Source organism: Passer montanus, unplaced genomic scaffold, assembly GCF_014805655.1.
Source record: "Passer montanus isolate IOZ18808 unplaced genomic scaffold, ASM1480565v1 scaffold101, whole genome shotgun sequence".
Taxonomy (NCBI): Eukaryota; Metazoa; Chordata; class Aves; order Passeriformes; family Passeridae; genus Passer; species Passer montanus.
The window spans coordinates 1,740,917-1,759,929 of NW_024356616.1; the positions used below are offsets into that span (position 1 = coordinate 1,740,917).

At 65.2% G+C, this 19,013-nt stretch overlaps 4 protein-coding genes across 6 annotated transcripts; 3 read left to right on the forward strand and 1 right to left on the reverse strand.

Moving 5' to 3' along the window:
- Positions 1–3: 3 nt before the first annotated feature.
- Positions 4–1,139, forward strand: VAMP8 (vesicle associated membrane protein 8; the record flags this gene model as incomplete). The annotated part of the gene is made up of 3 exons (XM_039715631.1): positions 4–30; positions 429–590; positions 930–1,139. Coding segments are annotated over 3 exons (333 nt in total), but the record flags the coding sequence as incomplete, so codon positions are not given.
- Positions 1,140–1,515: 376 nt separating this feature from the next.
- On the forward strand, positions 1,516–3,760 carry LOC120505071 (vesicle-associated membrane protein 5-like). Its single transcript, XM_039715284.1, is given in 4 exon segments — positions 1,516–1,710; positions 2,293–2,424; positions 3,200–3,377; positions 3,380–3,760. Coding segments are annotated over 4 exon segments (384 nt in total). The 5' UTR covers positions 1,516–1,707; the 3' UTR covers positions 3,451–3,760.
- Positions 3,761–6,361: 2,601 nt separating this feature from the next.
- On the forward strand, positions 6,362–13,809 carry USP39 (ubiquitin specific peptidase 39). Its single transcript, XM_039715644.1, has 13 exons — positions 6,362–6,418; positions 6,798–6,888; positions 7,465–7,534; positions 7,622–7,716; positions 8,309–8,445; positions 8,942–9,094; positions 10,710–10,935; positions 11,399–11,476; positions 11,550–11,617; positions 12,208–12,539; positions 13,117–13,252; positions 13,334–13,420; positions 13,552–13,809. Exons 1-13 carry the CDS (start codon positions 6,362–6,364, stop codon positions 13,597–13,599), a joined length of 1,578 nt encoding a protein of 525 aa, XP_039571578.1. The 3' UTR covers positions 13,600–13,809.
- Positions 13,810–13,910: 101 nt separating this feature from the next.
- Positions 13,911–17,874, reverse strand: LOC120505040 (proactivator polypeptide-like 1). Of its 3 annotated transcripts, XM_039715204.1 has the most exons (7): positions 17,801–17,874; positions 17,165–17,289; positions 16,444–16,512; positions 15,718–15,831; positions 15,497–15,595; positions 14,080–14,184; positions 13,911–13,997 (listed from the first exon to the last, which is right to left on the reverse strand). In XM_039715204.1, exons 1-7 carry the CDS (start codon positions 17,847–17,849, stop codon positions 13,962–13,964), a joined length of 597 nt encoding a protein of 198 aa, XP_039571138.1. In that variant the 5' UTR covers positions 17,850–17,874; the 3' UTR covers positions 13,911–13,961. The 3 variants fall into 3 exon arrangements, with proteins under 3 accessions (XP_039571138.1, XP_039571155.1, XP_039571146.1); XM_039715221.1 differs by lacking the exon at positions 15,718–15,831; XM_039715212.1 differs by lacking the exon at positions 15,718–15,831 and having other exon boundaries at positions 16,435–16,512.
- Between the last annotated feature and the right edge of the window lie 1,139 nt (positions 17,875–19,013).

Sequence of the window (19,013 nt, forward strand, 5' to 3'; positions counted from 1 at the left end):
CCCGGGGGCACCGGGGGGCACCGGAGGGGGGTACGGGGGTCACCGGGATGTGCGTGGGGCGCAAGGGGGTGTCCATAAGGGGTTTCGGGGCGCCCCCGGGGTCTCTGTGGGGTTTCGGGGTTCATGGGGGGTCTGGTGTACACATGGGGGTGCCCGCGGAGGTGCCCAGCGTGGGGGGCTTGGCGGGTTCCTTTGGGGTGCCCGGGGTGTTTGGAGGGTGCCGGGGTGCCCCGGGCATACAGGGGGTGTCTGTGGGGTGTTTATGGGGGCACGGGGCCACCAGGGTGGGCGTGAGGCACCCACATCGGGCAGGGGGTCAGCAGGGTGGGCAGGGGTCAGCAGGGTGGGTACGAGGTACCCGCATTGGGCACGGGGTCATGGGGGTGTCCGGGGTCCCCGGGGTGCCCCTGACCGTGCCCTGTGCCCAGGCGGGGGTCCCGGACGGCGCGGGGGGCGCGGGGCGCGTGCGGGCGCTGCAGCAGGAGGTGCAGGGCGTCACCACCATCATGAGCCAGAACGTGGAGAGGATCCTGGCCCGGGGCGAGAACCTGGAGCAGCTGCACAGCAAGAGCCAGGACCTGGAGGCCACGGTGAGGGGGCACGGGGGGGGCACGGGGCACCCACAATGGGCACAAGGTCACCAGCATGGACATGGGGTCACCAGGGTAGGCATGAGGTCATCAAGGTGGGCACAGGGTCACCAGGGTGGACACGGGGTCACCAGGGTGGACATGGGGTCACCAGCATGGACATGGGGTCATCAAGGTGGGCACGAGGTCCCCAGGGTGGGCAGGATTGTCCCCAGGGTGGCAGTGTGCTGTCCCCATGGTGTCAGGGCTGTCCCCATGGTGTCAGGGCTGTCCCCGGGGTGTCAGGGCTGTCCCCAGGCTGCCAGCCTGTCCCCAGGTCCCTGAGCACTGTCCCTGCAGTCGGAGCACTTCCGCACCACGTCCCAGAAGATGGCCCGGCGCTACTGGTGGAAGAACGTGAAGCTGCTCGTCATCCTCGGCCTCGTGGGCGTCATCGTCCTCATCCTCATCATCCTCCTGGCCACCGGCACCATCCCCACCTAGAGCCACTGTCCCCACGGGGACACGGCCACCCCCGGGCACAAATACAGATGGGGGAGAGCCCAGGGACCTGTCTGTGTGTGTGTGTGTGTGGGGTGGGGGACATGGGGGACATTGAGGGACACAGGGGACATGGAGGGACACAGGGGGACATGGGGGGATACTGGGGACACATGGGGACATGGAGGGGACACAGGGGAACACCGGGGACACAGGGGGACATGGAGGAACACAGGAACATGGGGGGACACAGGGGGACATGGAGGGGACACAGGAACATGGGGGACACAAGGGGACATGGGGGGGACACATGAGGATGTGGAGGGACACGTGGGGACATGAGGGGACACAGTGGGGACAGGTCCCAGGGATGTGGGGACACTCACGTGGGGTCACGAGGGGGACACGTGTGGGGACACTGGCATGAGGGGATGCGTGGGGGGGAGGGGGCACTGGGGGGTCCCGGCCAGCCCCGTCCTGGCGTGGCCGGGGTGTCCCGGGCCGTGGTCACTCGCGGGTGGCGGGGGGGCGGTCCCGGTCCCTCCCGGCGGGGGCGGCCGCTGGGGCCCGAGGCGGGACGGGTACAGGAACGGGCGCACCGGTACCGGCACTGGCCCCGACCCCCGGGACCGGGACCATGGTGAGTCCCGGCCGCCGCTGGCGCCGCTTTCGCTTTCGCTTTGCGAGGGGCAGAGCGGGCTCGGAGCCGCGGGAGCCGCCGGGCCCGGCACCCCCGGTGCCGGTGCCGGTGCCTGTCCCGGTCCCGGTGCCGGTCCGCCCCTCGGGCTCTCCCTGCCGAAGGGAGGGACGCGGTCCCGGGGGTGGCGGGAGGTGGCCCGAGCGGCACTTTCCGTGTCCCCGAGTGTCCCGCGTGTCCCGCGGTCCCGGTGTCCCCTCAGTGCTCGTGTCCCCTCCGGTCCCATCCCGGTTCCCATCCCGGTCCCCGTCCCCACGGTTTCCTGTCCCCGCGCTCCGTGTGTGCCCCCCTGGCGGTGCCATTGTCCCTGCCGTGCCCGTGTCCCCAGGGTCAGGCTCTGTCCCCAGGGCGGTCCCCGCTGTCCCCATGTCCCCGCCGGGCCCGTCCCGTGGTTTTGTGTCCCCGCATTCCCCGGTCCCCCTTCCCCACGGTGTCCCCGCCTGTCCCCGTGTCCGTATCCGCGGTGCTCCCCCGTGTCCCCACGGTGTCCCCACGGTGTCCCCACGGTGTCCCCCGTGTCCCCAGGCGGGGCTGGCGCGGTGCCAGCGCGAGGCCGAGGAGGTGACGGAGCTGATGCGACAGAACGTGGCCAAGGCGCTGGAGCGGGAGGGACACCTGGAGCAGCTGCAGAGCCGCGCCCAGGACCTGCGACAGGCGGTGCGACACGGGGACACGGGGGTGGCACTGCGGGGACACCTGGAGCAGCTGCGGAGCCGGGGATGGGGGACACTAAAGGGACACACGGCCCAGGGGTGGGGTGTGGCACTAAAGGGACACACGGAGGGACATTGGGGACACAGAGGGGCTGGGGACACTGTGGGGACACTGGGGACACCCAGAGCTTGGGACACTGGGGATACCCAGAGCTTGGGGACACTGTGGGAACACTGTGGGGACACCCAGGGGCTGGGGATACTGTGGGGACACTGGGGACACCGTGGGGACACTGGGGACACTGTGGGGACACTGGGGACCATAGCCCGGGGATGGGGTGACACTAAAGGGACATACATGGCCTGGGGATGGGGTGACACTAAAGGGACACACGGAGGGACACTGGGGACACAGTGACAGCAAGGAGGGGGAGTGGAGCTTTATGGGGACACATAAACCTGGGGACACAGAGCCCAGGGGACACTGCAGGGTGTGAAGGGAGGACCCGTCACAGGACACACAGCTGGGGTGACAGTCCAGGGACATCGAGCCCTGGGAAGGGACATGGAGAGGCCAAGGAGGGACAAATTATTGGGACACAGAGCCCTGGGGTGACCCAGAGTGCTGAGGGACACTGGGGGGACACAGAGGGGCTGGGGACACTGTGGGGACACTGGGGACACCCAGCCTGGGCAGGAGAGGCTCCGGGGAGTGTCCGTGTGTCCCCAGGTGTCCCCCAGCCCCCGAGCAGCCCCTGGCACTGTCCCTGTCCCCGCAGAGCGAGGCCTTCACCCGCACCACGCGCGCGGTGACGCGGCGCCAGCGCAGGGCACAGCGCCGGTGGCACCTGCTGGCCCTCGGCCTCGGCCTCCTCCTCCTCTTCATCCTGGGGCTGGCCCTGGCGCTGGCCCTGGCGCGCTCGTCCCCCGGGACTGTCACCAGCACTGTCCCCACCCCGCGGGGGGCACCGAGCACCCCCCCAGCGCTGCAGGGAGCCCGCGAGGACGGGGGGACCACAGTGACAAATAAGTGACAAAAAAGTGACAAATGAACAGCAGGGCTCTTGGGGACACCCTGCAATGACAACAACGAACGTGGGACGATCCTCGAGGAGACCCCACAAGGAACAGACTCAAAAATCTGCTCTGAAGGGACCCCACAACGAAAACCCACTGGGGGGAAACACCACAAACAGCACAGGAGCTCTCTGGGGAGAGCCTGCAACCCCAAACCAGCAGCACGGACTGGGGGGACCCTAAAATAAATGAACACCAGGATCTGGTTTGGGATGATCCTACAATAAATAAATAAACACCAGGATCTGGTTTGGGGAGACCCTGCAACCCCAAACCAGCAGCACGGACTGGGGGGACCCTAAAATAAATAAACACCAGGGTCTGGTTTGGGGAGACCCTAAAATAAACAAACACCAGGATCTGGTTTGGGGAGACCCTAAAATAAACAAACACCAGGATCTGTTCTGGGGAGACCCTACAATAAATAAATAAATATCAGGATCTGGTCTGGGATAATCCTACAATAAATAAATAAACAGCAGGATCTGTTCTAGGGAGATCCTACAATAAACAAACACCAGGATCTGGTTTGGGGAGACTCTACAATAAATAAATAAATACCAGGACCTGGTTTGGGATGACCCTACAACAAATAAACACCAGGATCTGTTTTGAGAGCTGTTTGGGAAGACCCCACCAGAACAGGGCAGTGGCACCAGCCCAGGGCAGATCCCACAATCCCAAACCAACGGGATGATTTCCAGGAAGATCTTACAACGTGCCAGACCCTCCGGGGAGACCCCACAGTTAACAAAAATAAAATGCAGAGCGATATTTTAAAATAAAACAAAAAACCAGAGCAGTGGGGTGATCCCCGGGGTGACCCCACAACGACAAAAGGCCCTGAAGTAATAAATAAATAAATAATAAATAATAAATAATAATAAATAATAAATAATAAATAATAAATAATAAATAATAAATAAACCCCACAGAGCATCCTGGGGATGCCCCACAACAACACAGGGACCCTGGGGACAGCTGGCCTTGGCCACAGGTGCCACCAAACCCGTGCCCTCAGCCCCGCTCCCGCCCCCGTTCCCGGGCGCCCCGCACCTGGTGCACGATCACGGCCGTCACCCGCCCGTCGTCCCCCTCGTACTCGAGGCAGAAGAGCCGCGGTCCCCGCGCCGCGTCCGGGGCGTCCCCGCGGCTCTCGGGGGGCGGCCCCGCGCCGGCATCGCCCCCGGGCCCGCCTGCGGCACCGCACCCTCAGCGGGGCACCGGGGCACCGGGACCGCACCCCCGGGGGCCCCAATCCCCGGTGTCCCTACTGGGCTGGGGACAGGAGGGAGACGCAGAAGGGGACACAGAGGGGACCCTGGGGACACCCTGGGCACTCCTGGCCTTGGTCAGAGGTGCCACCAACCTGGGCTGGGGACAGGAGGGGGACACAGAGGGGACGCTGGGGACACAGTGGCACCTGAGGAGGGGGTGGCCGCTCCAGGGAGGGGACATGGTGGCAGCTGGGAGGGACCAGCTGGGGGAATGTGACACCTGGGTACCCATTAGCCGCGTCACTCCCCGTGCCGTGCCTCAGTTTCCCCGAGCAGTGAGCGACACCAGAGCCTCGCAGCACCTTTATTGACACCGGGGGGGCGGCGCCGGCGGCGGGGGTGGCAGTGCCCGGGGCTGCGGCGGTGTCACCCGGTGCCCCGGCGCTTGCTGAGCTCGTCCTGCACGCGCTGGCACAGCGCCCGCCGCAGCGGCGGCTCCAGCGGGCTCCGGGCGCACACCCGCCGGGTCACCTCCTCGGCGCTGTCCCCCTGCCACAGCCGGGTCACCCTGCCTGCCTGCCCCAGGGACCTCCCAGGGCACCCCACTGCCCCCAGGGACCCACCCAGGGCACCCCCACTGTCCCCGAGGTACCCCTCTGCCCCACAGAACCCACCCACGGGGAACCCCCACTGCCCCCAGGGACCCCCCAGGGCACTCCCCCTGCCCTCGGGGAACCCCCCAGGACATCCCCACTGTCCCCGAGGTGCCCCCACTGCCCCACGGACCCCACCCTGGCACCCCCAGTGCCCCCAGGGATCCCACGGGGACCCCCCACTGTCCCCAAGGACCCCCCACTGTCCCCGGGGACCCCACAGAGCACCCCCACTGCCCCAGGAACCCACCCACGGGGAACCCTCACTGTCCCAAGGGTACCCCCAATGTCCCCGGGGACCCACCCAAGGGACACCCCACTGCCCCAGGGACCCCCCCTGGGCACCCCCCCCGGTCCCCTGTCCCGTGGGACCCGGACCGCACCCCCGGGGGCCCCAATCCCCGGTGTCCCTGGTGTCCCCAATCCCCAGGGTCCCCATCCCCCGGTGTCCCCGGTGTCGCCATCCCCGGTGTCCCCAATCCCGGTGTCCCCGGTGTCCCCAATCCCCAGTGTCCCCATCCCCCGGTGTACCGAGTCCCCCGGTGACCCAATCCCCGGGGCCGCGCCGGGCCCGGGATCAGCCGCGTCCGCGCTCGGCCCCGCGCCTGCCGCACCGCGCGGTCGTACGCGTCCCTGGGCACGGCGGAAACCTTATGAGGTGAGGGCACCCGGCAGCACCGGGGCCAAACCGGCCCGGTGACACGGGCCCACCCACCGGGCCCGCGCCGCTACCTGGCGAGCTGGTTGCGGCGGATGTGCCGCACGAAGCCGTGGCTCATGGCCGCCGCCTCCATCCCGGTACCGGCGGCCGGGCTCGGTACCGGGGGCGCGGCGCCTTTAAGAGCCCCCGGTGCCGCCGCGCGCCGGCAGGGGGCGCCGCAGCGCGCAGGCGCGGCCGCGCCTCTCCCCCTCAGCGGCGGCCGCGCATGCGCAGGGTGAGGAAAACGGTTTCCCCTCTGGCGCGGCGCATGCGCAGAGAGGCAGAACCGGCGCCATGTCGAGCCGCGGGAGGCGGGACCGCGACCCCCGGGAGCCCCGGGAGCCCCGGAGGGTGTGAGGAGACATTGGGGTGTGAGGGGACGCTGAGGGTGTCAGAGGACATGGGGGGTATGAGGGGGTCTGAAAGTGTGAGGGGACATTGGGGTGTGAGGGACACTTGGGGTGTTTGGGGTGACTCTAAAATGGCACTGGGGTGTCTGGGGGGACTCTGAAATGATACTGGGGGGGCTAAGGAAACTCTGAAATGACACTGGGTGTGTCTGGGGGGATTCTAAAATTACCCTAGGGTGTCTGGGTAAACTCTGAAATGACACTTGGGGTGTTTGGGGGGACTCTAAAATGGTACTGGGGTGTCTGGGTGGATTCTAAAATGACACTGGGGTGTCTGGGGGGACTCTAGAATGACACTGGGGTGTCTGGGGGGACTCTAGAATGACACTGGAGCCGGCACCGCCGCGCCCGTGCGGGTGAAGCGGGAGCGGGAGCCGGATGGAGACTCCGACCCTGAGCCCGAGCCCGCCGGTGGGGACCGGGAGGAACGGGGGGGACACTGAGGGTGTGAGGGGACACTGAGGGTGTGAGGGGACACTGGGGGTGTTGGGGTGTGAGGGACACTTGGGGTGTTTGGGGTGACTCTAAAATGGCACTGGGGTGTCTGGGGGGACTCTGAAATGATACTGGGGGGGCTAAGGAAACTCTGAAATGACACTGGGTGTGTCTGGGGGGATTCTAAAATTACCCTAGGGTGTCTGGGTAAACTCTGAAATGACACTTGGGGTGTTTGGGGGGACTCTAAAATGGTACTGGGGTGTCTGGGTGGATTCTAAAATGACACTGGGGTGTCTGGGGGGACTCTAGAATGACACTGGGGTGTCTGGGGGGACTCTAGAATGACACTGGGGTGTCTGGGTGGTTTCTGGGACCAGGGGGTCACTGCCCCTGGGGTCCTGAGCTCGGCTCTGCGCAGGGTTTGGAGGCTCTGGGAGCAGCTGGGGCTCAGCCCTGGGGAGCTGTCACAGAGAGGGGGCTGGGTGGGGTCATCCTCGTGGTTTTGGGGTCCCTGTGCCCCCCTTTTCTCACCCTCCTGCCCCTCCTCAGTGCGCTACGGGCGCTTCGACCCTGAGGACCAGCGCAGCCGGCACTGCCCCTACCTGGACACCATCAACAAGTGGGTGACGGGGCTGCTTTGGGGTGTCCCTGTCCCTGGGGGTGCCCCCAGCTGCCCCCCAGCCCCGTGACACCGCTCTCCCCCCAGGAGTGTCCTGGACTTTGACTTTGAGAAGCTCTGCTCCATCTCCCTGTCCCACATCAACGTCTACGCCTGCCTGGTCTGCGGGAAGTACTTCCAGGGTGAGACCCTCCTCTGGGGCTGCTGGGGCATGGGGACAGCAGGGGACAGCCAGGGGACAGCCAGGAGTGATGAGGGACAGCCAGGGGACAGCTAGCAGTGATGAGGGACAGCCAGGAGTGATGGGGGACAGCCAGAGGACAGCCAGGAGTGATGGGGGACACTGCTGGGGACAGCTAGCAGTGATGAGGGACAGCCAGGAGTGATGTGGGACACCACTAGGGACAGCCAGGAGTGATGGGGGACAGCCAGGACAATGGGGGACACCACTGGAGACACCCCAGTGCTGCTGTGAGGGACACCTGGGGGTAGGGGTGGTGTTGCTGGGGACACCCAGGGACAGGGCACAAGGGGTCTGGGGTGTTGCTGGGGACACCCCAGGCTCTGGGGACACCCGGGGCTGTGGGGACACCCAGGGACAGGGAGCAGCCAGGGAGAGGCAGCTGTCAAAGGGCACAAAGAGGTTGCCTGGGGAAGGCCACCATGGGGACAGCAGGGGCAGGGTGGCTGCTGGGGCAGCCCAGGGACCCTCTGTGTGCCCCCTGCCTCTGGCACGGTGCTCGGTGCCACCCCTGGTGCCCGTGTCCCCCACAGGCCGCGGGCTGAAGTCGCACGCCTACATCCACAGCGTGCAGCTGAGCCACCACGTGTTCCTCAACCTGCACACGCTCAAGTTCTACTGCCTGCCCGACAACTACGAGATCATTGACTCCTCCCTGGAGGACATCACGGTGCTGCGGCTGGGGCTGGGGCTGGGGGGTCTGCCCACACCTGAGGGCTGTGGGATGGGCTCTGCCCCAGGTCTGAGGGATTGGGATGGGGGCTGCCCCAGATCTGAGGGGTTGGGATGGGGATCTGAGGGGTGTGGGATAGGGTCTGCCCAGATCTGAGAGGTGTGGGGTGGGGTCTGCCCCAGATCTGAGGGGTTTAGGATGGAGATCTGAGGGGTTTGGTGTGGGATCTGCCCCACATCTGAGGGGTTGGGATGGGGTCTGCCCAGATCTGAGAGGTGTGGGGTGGGGTCTGCCCCAGCTCTGGGGGGTTCAGGTTGGTGTCCCCAGCTCTGAGGGATTCAGGCTGGGGTCCCCAGCTCTGGGGGTTCAGGTTGGGGTCTCCACCTCTGGGGTGTTCAGGTTGGGGTCCCAGCTCTGGGGTGTTCAGGTTGGGGTCCCAGCTCTGGGGTGTTCAGGTTGGGGTCCCAGGCTCTGAGGGTCTCTGCCCCCACAGTACGTGCTGAAGCCCACGTTCACAGCCCAGCACATCGCCCACCTGGACAAGCAGGCCAAGCTGTCGCGGGCCTACGATGGCACCACGTACCTGCCTGGCATCGTGGGGCTCAACAACATCAAGGCCAACGACTACGCCAACGCTGTGCTGCAGGTGACACCAGGGTTGGGGTTCTTCTGGGGTGAAACCCCCCAGAACATCACTGTGGGTCTGACAGGGAGGAATCACACCTTTCCTCTCATAGTGGGGGGGTTCAGGCTTCATTCTGGGCTCAGACCCTCCCAAAATCCTGCTCTGGGGGTCTCGAGGATGAGTCCCACCTCTTTTCCCACAGCATATGCATGTGGGGGATGCTGCCTTCATTTTGGGCTGAATTCCTTCTGAAGTCCTCCTAAAATCCCACTCCTGAGGGTGGATCCCACCTTCCATTCTGGAGGCATTACAACTGTGGGGTGCAGCTGGCTTTTTAGGGTGAAAGCCCCCCATAACCCTCCCCAAACTCTTCTGTGGGGTTGGCAGGGATCATCCCCACCTCTGGATCCTTTCCAGCTCAGGTTGTTCTGGGATTCCTGACCCCTGGCAGTGCAGGGTCTGCCCCAAACCTCTCTGTGGGGCTTGCAGGGATCGTCCCCACCTCTGGATCCTTTCCATTCCATACTGTTTGGGATTCCCCACCCCTGGCAGTGCAGGGTCTGCCCCACACCCCCCAGATCCCCCACCATGGGGGTTCTCTGCCCCCACAGTACGTGCTGAAGCCCACGTTCACAGCCCAGCACATCGCCCACCTGGACAAGCAGGCCAAGCTGTCGCGGGCCTACGATGGCACCACGTACCTGCCTGGCATCGTGGGGCTCAACAACATCAAGGCCAACGACTACGCCAACGCCGTGCTGCAGGTGACACCAGGGTTGGGGTTCTTCTGGGGTGAAACCCCCCAGAACATCACTGTGGGTCTGACAGGGAGGAATCACACCTTTCCTCTCATAGTGGGGGGGTTCAGGCTTCATTCTGGGCTCAGACCCTCCCAAAATCCTGCTCTGGGGGTCTCGGGGATGAGTCCCATCTCTTTTCCCACAGCATATGCATGTGGGGGATGCTGCCTTCATTTTGGGCTGAATTCCTTCTGAAGTCCTCCTAAAATCCCACTCCTGAGGGTGGATCCCACCTTCCATTCTGGAGGCATTACAACTGTGGGGTGCAGCTGGCTTTTTAGGGTGAAAGCCCCCCATAACCCTCCCCAAACTCTTCTGTGGGGTTGGCAGGGATCATCCCCACCTCTGGATCCTTTCCAGCTCAGGTTGTTCTGGGATTCCTGACCCCTGGCAGTGCAGGGTCTGCCCCAAACCTCTCTGTGGGGCTTGCAGGGATCGTCCCCACCTCTGGATCCTTTCCATTCCATAAGCTGGGTCTGAGGGGAAGAGCTGGGCCTGGGAGGCTCTGGGTTTGGGGGTACAGAGCTGGGTTTGAGGGGAAAAGCTGGATCTTGGGGCCTTTGGATTTGGGGGTGCCGGGCTGGGTTGGGGAGGCAGCTCTGGGTCTGGGGGCTGTGGATTCAGGGGTGCAGGGTCTGGGCGTGCAGGTGAAAGCCCCCCATAACCCTCCCCAAACTCTTCTGTGGGGCCAGCAGGGGTCATCCCCACCTCTGGATCCTTTCCAGCTCAGGTTGTTCTGGGATTCCTGACCCCTGGCAGTGCAGGGTCTGCCCCACACCCCCCAGATCCCCCACCATGGGGGTCCCAGGGCTGAATCCCCCCTGCTGTGTCCCCAGGCCCTGTCCAACGTGCCTCCCCTGAGGAATTACTTCCTGGAGGAGGAGAACTACCGGCGCATCCAGCGCCCGCCCGGGGACATCATGTTCCTGCTGGTGCAGCGCTTCGGGGAGCTCATGAGGAAGCTCTGGAACCCCAGGAACTTCAAGGCACACGTGTCCCCCCACGAGATGCTGCAGGCCGTGGTGCTGTGCAGCAAGAAGAACTTCCAGATCACCAAGCAGGGTGGGGTTTGGGGGTGCGGGGCTGGGGGACAGTGCTGGGTTTGAGGGGAAGAGCTGGGCCTGGGAGGTTCTGGGTTTGGGGGTGCAGGGCTGGGTTTGGGGGGCAAAGCTGGGTCTGAGGGGAAGAGCTGGGCCTGGGAGGCTCTGGGTTTGGGGGTACAGAGCTGGGTTTGAGGGGAAAAGCTGGATCTTGGGGCCTTTGGATTTGGGGGTGCCGGGCTGGGTTGGGGAGGCAGCTCTGGGTCTGGGGGCTGTGGATTCAGGGGTGCAGGGTCTGGGCGTGCAGGGTCTGGGGTCTCTGGATTTGGGTTGCAGGGCTGGGTTGGAGGTGCAGGGCTGGGTCTGGGGGTGCAGGGTCTGGGGTCTCTGGATTCAGGGTGCAGGGTGTGGGCGTGCAGGGTCTGGGGTCTCTGCATGCAGGGGCACAGCAGGATGCAGGCTCAGCTCCAGCTCTGCTCTTGCAGGGGATGGGGTGGAGTTCCTGTCCTGGTTCCTGAACGCGCTGCACGCCGCGCTGGGCGGCACCAAGAGGAAGAAGAAGAGTGAGTGAGGAGAGGTTCTGGGGGGGCCTTTGGGGGCTGCTGTCCCCCCACTGATCCCCCTTTGTCCCCCCAGCCATTGTCACCGACGTGTTCCAGGGCTCCATGCGCATCTTCACCAAGAAGCTGCCACACCCTGACCTGGTGGGACTGGGGGGGAATGGGGCGTGTTGGGGTGCAGTGGAGGGTGTCAGGGTATGGGGGCAGTGCTGGGTGTTGGGGTGCAGTGTGGATGTGGTGGGCACTGATGGGTTTTGGGGTGCAGTGTGAGCTGCCAGTGTCCAACGGGATTTTGGCGGGGGGAGTTGGGGTGCAATGGGAATGGCAGGGTCAGAAAAAGGGGTGTTGGGGTCAGATGGGGGTGATGGGGTCTGGTGGGGGGTGGTTTGGGAGTGATGGGGTTTTGACAGAGGATTGGGTCAAATGAGGAGTGTTGTGAGGGGGTTAAATGATGGATGGAGGGGGTGTTGGGGTATGGTGGGGGGCCTTTGGGTACAACAAAGGGATGTTAGGGTCCAGTGGGGGTGGCAGGGTCGTATGGGGTGGTGTTAGGGTCAGTGGGGTGATGGATCCAGTGGGGAGATTGATCCAGTGGGAGGTGTTGGGTTCAATGGGGGTGATGGATCCAGCAGGGCTGCTGTGTCCAGTGGGAATGTGGGGTCCAGCAGGCTGCTGTGCCCCCCGGGGCTGCTGTGCCCCCCACGGGGCTGACGTGCCCCCACGGGTGCCCCCAGCCCGCGGAGGAGAAGGCGCAGCTGCTGCAGAACAGCGAGTACCAGGAGCGCATGGTGGAGTCCACCTTCCTGTACCTGACCCTGGACCTGCCCACGGCGCCGCTCTACAAGGACGAGAAGGAGCAGCTCATCATCCCCCAGGTGCCCCTGTTCAGCATCCTGGCCAAGTTCAACGGCAGCACCGAGAAGGAGTACAAGACCTACAAGGAGAACTTCCTGAAGCGCTTCCAGCTGACGCGCCTGCCCCCCTACCTCATCTTCTGCATCAAGCGCTTCACCAAGAACAACTTCTTCGTGGAGAAGAACCCCACCATTGTCAACTTCCCCATCACGTGAGCTGTGGGGACACCCAGGGCTGTGGGGACACCCAGGGACAGGCTGCTGCCAAGGGGTGCAAAGAGGATGCATGGGAAGGGACACCATGGGGACACCAGGGACAGGGTGGCTGCTGGGGCAGCTCAAACGGGCACAGCCCCCCTGTATGTGCCCGGGGATCCTTTCTGTGCCCCCTGCTTTGTGGGGCTGGGAGTTGTGGAGAGGGTTAAAAGCATCTAAAAGGAGATTGGGGGTATCTGGGGATGGTTGAAGGCATCTGGAGAGAGTTGTAAATGTCTGTGAAGTGATGGAAACATCTAGAGGGGCTTTGGAAGCAGCTGAGCCAGGGGAGTAGAAGTGTCCAGGGATTTGAAGGTGTCTAGGGTGGTATGTGGGCATCCAGGGTGGGTTTTGAGTGGTTTTTAGGCATAAAAAAGGGATTTGAAGGCACCTGGGGGTGTCAGGGAGTTCATGACACCTGGGATGGGGATGTAGATATGTGGGGGTGCTGTGGGTGGGCATTTTGGGGGGATTGCAGCATCCAGCAGGGACAGGAGCCCCGTGGGGCTGTCTGAGGGTGCTGTGGGCTCCCAGGAACGTGGACCTGCGGGAGTACCTGTCGGAGGAGGTGCAGGCTGCACACTCCCACACCACCTACGACCTCATCGCCAACATCGTGCACGATGGCAAGCCCTCAGAGGGCTCCTACCGCATCCACGTCCTGCACCACGTGAGTGTCCCCTCCCCGGGGGGCTTGGGGGGACCACAGGGACCCCCCCGAGTCACCCTGTCCCCTCCTGGGTCCTGGCAGGGCACAGGGAAGTGGTACGAGCTGCAGGACCTGCAGGTGACCGACATCCTGCCCCAGATGATCACCCTGTCCGAGGCCTACATCCAGGTGAGGGGGCACAGGGGGTACCCCCAGAATGTCCTGTGACCCCCCCGAATGTCCTGTGACACCCCCTGAATGTCCCCTGACACCCCCAAACGTCTCCTGTGCCCCCACAAACCCCTCCTGCTCTCCTGCAGATCTGGAAGCGACGCGAGGAGGATGAGACGAACCAACAAGGCGCCTGAGAGCCTTGGGGACACCCAGAAACCCCCTTGGGGACACCCCCAGCTCCCCCTCGGGGGTATCCCCACCCCCCTAGGGGTGCCCTGAGCCCCCTTTAGGAGCAGCCCAAGCTCCCCCTGGACACCCAGAGACTCGCAGGGACACCCGATGCCCACCTGGGGACACCCCCAGTCCCCCTGTGTCCCAGTAAATGGCACCCACTATTTTTGTAACTCATTTTCACCTCTTCTCTTCTGTGGGTTCTGGGGGTTTGTGGTTTCTGCTGCTTCCCTCCCAGCCCCCCGTGAGCCCCGACACCCCCAAAGGCTGAGGCAGAGCTGCATCCAAGCTTTATTGGGGAAAGCTGGGGGGTCCTGGTGCCCCCCTACAGCCAGACGTGCTCCCGGCAGTGCTGCAGGGCCTGCAGGGGGCCCAGGGGTCAGCGGGGGGCGCAGGGGGTGCCAGCCCCCCGTGTCCCCCGTGTCCCCTGTGTCCCCACTCACCTGGCAGCGCCGCGCCGCCTCCGGGCCCGAGCACCAGAAGATGGGGCCCAGGGCACAGGGGCCCAGGGACAGGGACAGCGCAGGGACAGTGGCACCTTTGGGGTCCTGGGGGGGGACACAGGCATGAGGGGCTCCCCTGAGAGAGGGTGGCACTGACTGGGGGTCTCACTGACAGGACTGTGACAGCCCACGATGTGTCCCCAAGGACTGTGACACCCAGGATGGCTCCCCAAGGAGTGTGACACCCTGGATGTGTCCCCAAGGACTGTGACAGCTCAGGATGTGTCTAGAGAGGGTGGCACTGACTGGGGATCTCACTGACAGAAGTGTGACAGCCCACAATGTGTCCCCAAGGACTGTGACACCCAGGATGGGTCCCCAAGGAGTGTGACACCCCAGATGTGTCCCCAAGGACTGTGACAGCTCAGGATGTGTCCCCAAGGAGTGTGACAGCTCAGGATGGGTCCCCAAGGAGTGTGACACCCCAGATGTGTCCCCAAGGACTGTGACACCCAGGATGGGTCCCCAAGGAGTTTGACACCCCGGATGTGTCCCTTTGGGGCTGCACCAACATTTGTGTCCCTGGCATGGCTCCCGGGGACCTGGACACTCAGTGGTGTGTCCTCGGTGCTGTGACACTCCTGGACGTGTCCCCTCAGTGTCGTGTGACCCTGGCGTGCCCTGTCCCCCCCGGGGCCATCCTCTCCGTGTCCCCCTCACCTCCTCCCTGACACAGTCGGCCAGGCGCACCACGATGGTCTCCAGCAGCCGGGGCGGTGGCAGCGTCCCCGCGAGCTGGCTGTCGCCGCTGTCGCCGCTGTCGCCGCTGCGGCAGGCCAGGAAGAGGCGGCAGAGCAGGACCGAGCCCACCGGCACCGCGGCCTCGGCCCGCGCCACCAGCGAGCGGCACAGCCAGCACAGCGGCAGCGGCAGCGGCAGCGCCTGCGGGGACAGCCCCGGGCCCTGCGGGACAGGGGACACTGCTGGGGACGGGGGACACTGCAGGGGACAGGGGACGCTGCAGGGCAGGGGGGACACTGCCGGGGACAGGGGACACTGCTGCCAGTGCAGGGACACTGTAGCCAGAAGGGACACTGCACCTGGTACTGGGGACACTGCAGAGGAGAGGGGACATTGCTGCCAGTGCTGGGGACTCTGCAGGGCAGAGGGGGCACTGCAGGGGACAGGAGACACTGCAGCAGAGAGGGGACACTGCAGGGGACAGGAGACACTGCACCCGCTGCTGGCACACTGCAACCAGTGCTGGGGACATTGCAGAGGGAGAGGGGACACTACAGGGGACACTGCACGTGGTACTGGGGACACTGCTGCCAGTGCAGGGACACTGCAGCCGTGCTGGGGACACTGCGTGGCTGTGTCCCCCCCACCCAGCCCTGCTGTCCCCGTGTCCCCGTACCTGCCGGTGGCCGCCGGGCAGCTCCAGGACGGGCAGGGCCAGCGCGGCGCCGGGCTCTGGAGGACACAGCTGCAGGTTGACACAGACCTCGCGGGGCTCCTGCGGGGCAGCACGGTGTGACACAGCTGTCCCCAAGCCCCCGGGGTGGCCCTGGATGCCCCCATGTCCCTGGGGGCCACAGTGTCCCCAAAGCCCCTCCCGTGTGCCCCGCTGCCACTCACAAGGTTCTGGATGTCCCAGAGGAGCAAACTGACCATCAGTTTAGCCAGGTCGTAGCACGAGGTGTTCAAATGGAGGTGTGGGCACACCAACCCCACCACGTGCTCCAGCACCTCCTGCACCGGGCACCAACAGTGACAGTGACAGTGACACCCACAGTGACAGTGACACCCACCATGATACCCCACAGTGACACCCACAGTGACACCCACAGTGACAGTGACAGTGACACCCTACAATGACACCAATAGTGACACCCACAGTGACACCCACCATGATACCCACAGTGACAGTGACACCCACCATGACACCCACAGTGACAGCCACCACTGCCATCCTCACCACCACCACCACACCCCAGCCACACCTGTCACCACTGGTGCCCATGGGTGGTGCCTGTGGCATGGCACCTGTGGCCATGGCACACACGATGGCATCCACCCTGTCCCCTCAGCACCGTGGCACCCGCTGGCACCTGCCACCACCTCACCCGCAGTGACACACAGCACCACGGTGGCATCTGTGACCTGGCACCCTCAGTGGCAGCCACCACCTCATCAGCGGCAGTGGCACTCCCAGGGGCACCTCCCTGTGCCCAGTGGCACTTGCTGGCACCCACCGTGGCACCCCCAGTGGCACCCGTGTCCCACCCCCAGTGGCACCTGTCCCTCACCCCCAGTGGCACCTGTCCCTCACCCCCAGTGGCACCTGTCCCTCACCCTCAGTACCTCCAAGGCCGTTTTGTTTGAGATTTTGCCTAGGCAGTCCACGAAGTACTGGCACACGGCACAGGCGTCCTGCAGGAGAGGACAGGGGACGTGGGGACATGGGGACACTGGGACATGGGGACACGGGGACACTGGGACATGGGGACACAGTGATACAGGGATACGGGGACATGGGGACACGGGGGTCTGGGACACTGGGGAATGGCCACAGAGGAGGACAGGGACATGGGGAGCATGAGGACACGGGCATGTTGTGGCACAGGGGTGCTGGGAGGTGGGACATGGGGACAAGGGGGAATGGGGAAGTGAGGACATGGGGACATGGGGACGTGGGGGAATGGGGACATGGAGACACGAGGACATGGGGGAATGAGGATGTGGGGAATGGGAACATGGAGGAAGGGGGATATGGGGACGTGGGGGAATGAGGATGTGGGGAATGGGGACATGGAGGAAGGGGGATATGGGGACGTGGGGGGTATGGGGACATGGGAACCGAGGGGGCATGAGGGAATGGGGACATGGGGACATGAGGACATGGGGACATGGGGGATTGGGGACACGGGGACCAAGGGGGATGCCAGTGGACTCGTTGGCGTGGCACCACGGTGGGAGTGCTGGGACCCCTGTGGGGTTCTGGGGGCACACAGGGGGCACAGGGACAGAGGGAAGGGTGGGGGGACATTAGAGGGGTGCTGGGGACACGGGGGGGGTCTCTCACCATTTCGGGGGGTCCCTGGCTGAGGCGGGGGCAGCGCCCCAGGGCCCCGCAGCGCAGCGCCGTCACCCAGTCCTGGCACCAGGCAGAGGGGGGCACCCCACAGCCCCCCCCCGGCGCCCCCAGACCTGTGAACACTGTCAGCACCCGGCCAGGGGCACCTGGCGAGCCGGGACCCCCCCAGGACACCCCCTGGCGTCACCCCACCCCAACACCAGCCCTCTTGGGGACACCGCGATTGGGGGACCCCTCAATGCACCCCCCCCTCCAACACCCCATCCCGGGGGGCCCTGGCACCGAGACCCCCCCATACCACACAGCACCCCCAAACCCCACTCCTGCCCTCAGGGGGGGACCCGGCTGGAAGGGACCCCCCATGGACACCCCCATACCCCAAGAGGGGTCCCAGACCCCCCCCCAAGAGCCCCCTTCCCCCCTTGTCAGGAGTCTGTGCACAGGGTCCTTGAGGGGGACACCCAGATTTGGGGGCACCTGGCTTTGGGGACACCCAGGTCTGGGGGCACCCAGGTTTGGGGACACCCAGCTTTGGGGACACCCAGATTTGGGGACATCCGGCTTTGGGGGTGCCCAGCTCCGGGGGTGCTCCGAGCTGCCCCAGGTGCGGGGGCACGGTCCTACCTGGGGTGGTCCCGAGCAGGGCGAGGAGCAGCGGCAGTGCCAGGGCCATGGCGGGGACAGGAGGGGACAGCGCTGGGAGGGGTCCCCGACCCCCCCCCCCCCCAAAGGCCCCCTTGTCAGGAGTCTGTGCACGGGGTCCTTGAGGGGGACACCCAGATTTGGGGACACCCAGATTTGGGGACACCTGGCTTTGGGGACACCCAGCTCTGAGGACACCCAGGTTTGGGGACACCAGGCTTTGGGGGTGCCCAGCTCCGGGGGTGCTCCGAGCTGCCCCAGGTGCGGGGGCACGGTCCTACCTGGGGTGGTCCCGAGCAGGGCGAGGAGCAGCGGCAGTGCCAGGGCCATGGCGGGGACAGGAGGGGACAGCGCTGGCACGGCCGGGCCCGCGGCCTCTTAAAGCCCCGCAGGGCAGGCGGGAGGTGGCACCGCGCCAGCTCACGGGGACAGGTGTGCCACACCCGTGGGGACACTGCGGGCCTGCCCCCCCCGCCCTGCCACTCTGCTGCTGGCCCCACGCCCGTGTCCCCACCCAAGGCCCCATGTCCCCAGCAGGGACCCCTGGCAATGTCCCCATGTCCCCCTTGCTGTCCCTGAGGTCCCTGTTGGGGTCCCCATGTCCCCACATCCCCTCAGGTCCCCCCACCATGTCACCACCCTCTCCCCTCTGCTGTGTCCCCACGTTCCCGTGTCCCCTTTGTGCCACCACAGTCCCACACCCCCATATCCCCCCATGTCCCCCCTGTCACCCTCCAACGTCCCCAGCCCCCTCTGCTCCCCTTCATGTCCCCCCCCAAAATCCTCAATGTCCACATGGCTCCAAACCCTCACGTCCTCCCTTGTCCCCCTGTCCTTCATGTCCCCTGTGCCCCCTGAGTCCCCCATATCCCTCAGGCCCACCATGTCCCCTGTGTCCCCCATGTTTGTCATGTCCCTTCTGTCCCCTGTGTCCCCCTGTCCCCTGTGTCCCCCATGTCTGTCATGTCCCTTCTGTCCCCGTGTCCCTCATGTCCTCCCTGTCCCCCATGTCCCCCTGATGTCCTCCTTGTCCGTCCCCTCCCCCTCTCCCTTCCCGGCAGGTCCCTCCCCGGCCACCACCGTGACCCCACTTGTCACTCGAGGGCCCTCAGGGCAGGTGTGGCCCCTGGGGTGGGGCACCTGCCCCAGGTGGGGCGCTGGGATGGCTCCCAGGTGGCCCCGTGTCCCTCTGTCC

Excerpts from the sequence above, each read along its gene's own strand:
- USP39 (XM_039715644.1), top strand. The coding sequence starts at position 6,362 with ATGTCGAGCCGCGGGAGGCGGGACCGCGACCCCCGGGAGCCCCGGGAG. Across the intron at positions 6,889-7,464 it reads CCCTGAGCCCGAGCCCGCCG|TGCGCTACGGGCGCTTCGAC; the intron begins GTGGGGACCGGG and ends GCCCCTCCTCAG. Across the intron at positions 10,936-11,398 it reads CTTCCAGATCACCAAGCAGG|GGGATGGGGTGGAGTTCCTG; the intron begins GTGGGGTTTGGG and ends CTGCTCTTGCAG.
- LOC120505040 (XM_039715204.1), bottom strand. The coding sequence starts at position 17,849 with ATGGCCCTGGCACTGCCGCTGCTCCTCGCCCTGCTCGGGACCACCCCA. Across the intron at positions 14,185-15,496 it reads TGCCCGGCGGCCACCGGCAG|GACCCCAAAGGTGCCACTGT; the intron begins GTACGGGGACAC and ends GTCCCCCCCCAG. Across the intron at positions 13,998-14,079 it reads AGGCGGCGCGGCGCTGCCAG|GCCCTGCAGCACTGCCGGGA; the intron begins GTGAGTGGGGAC and ends GGCCCCCTGCAG.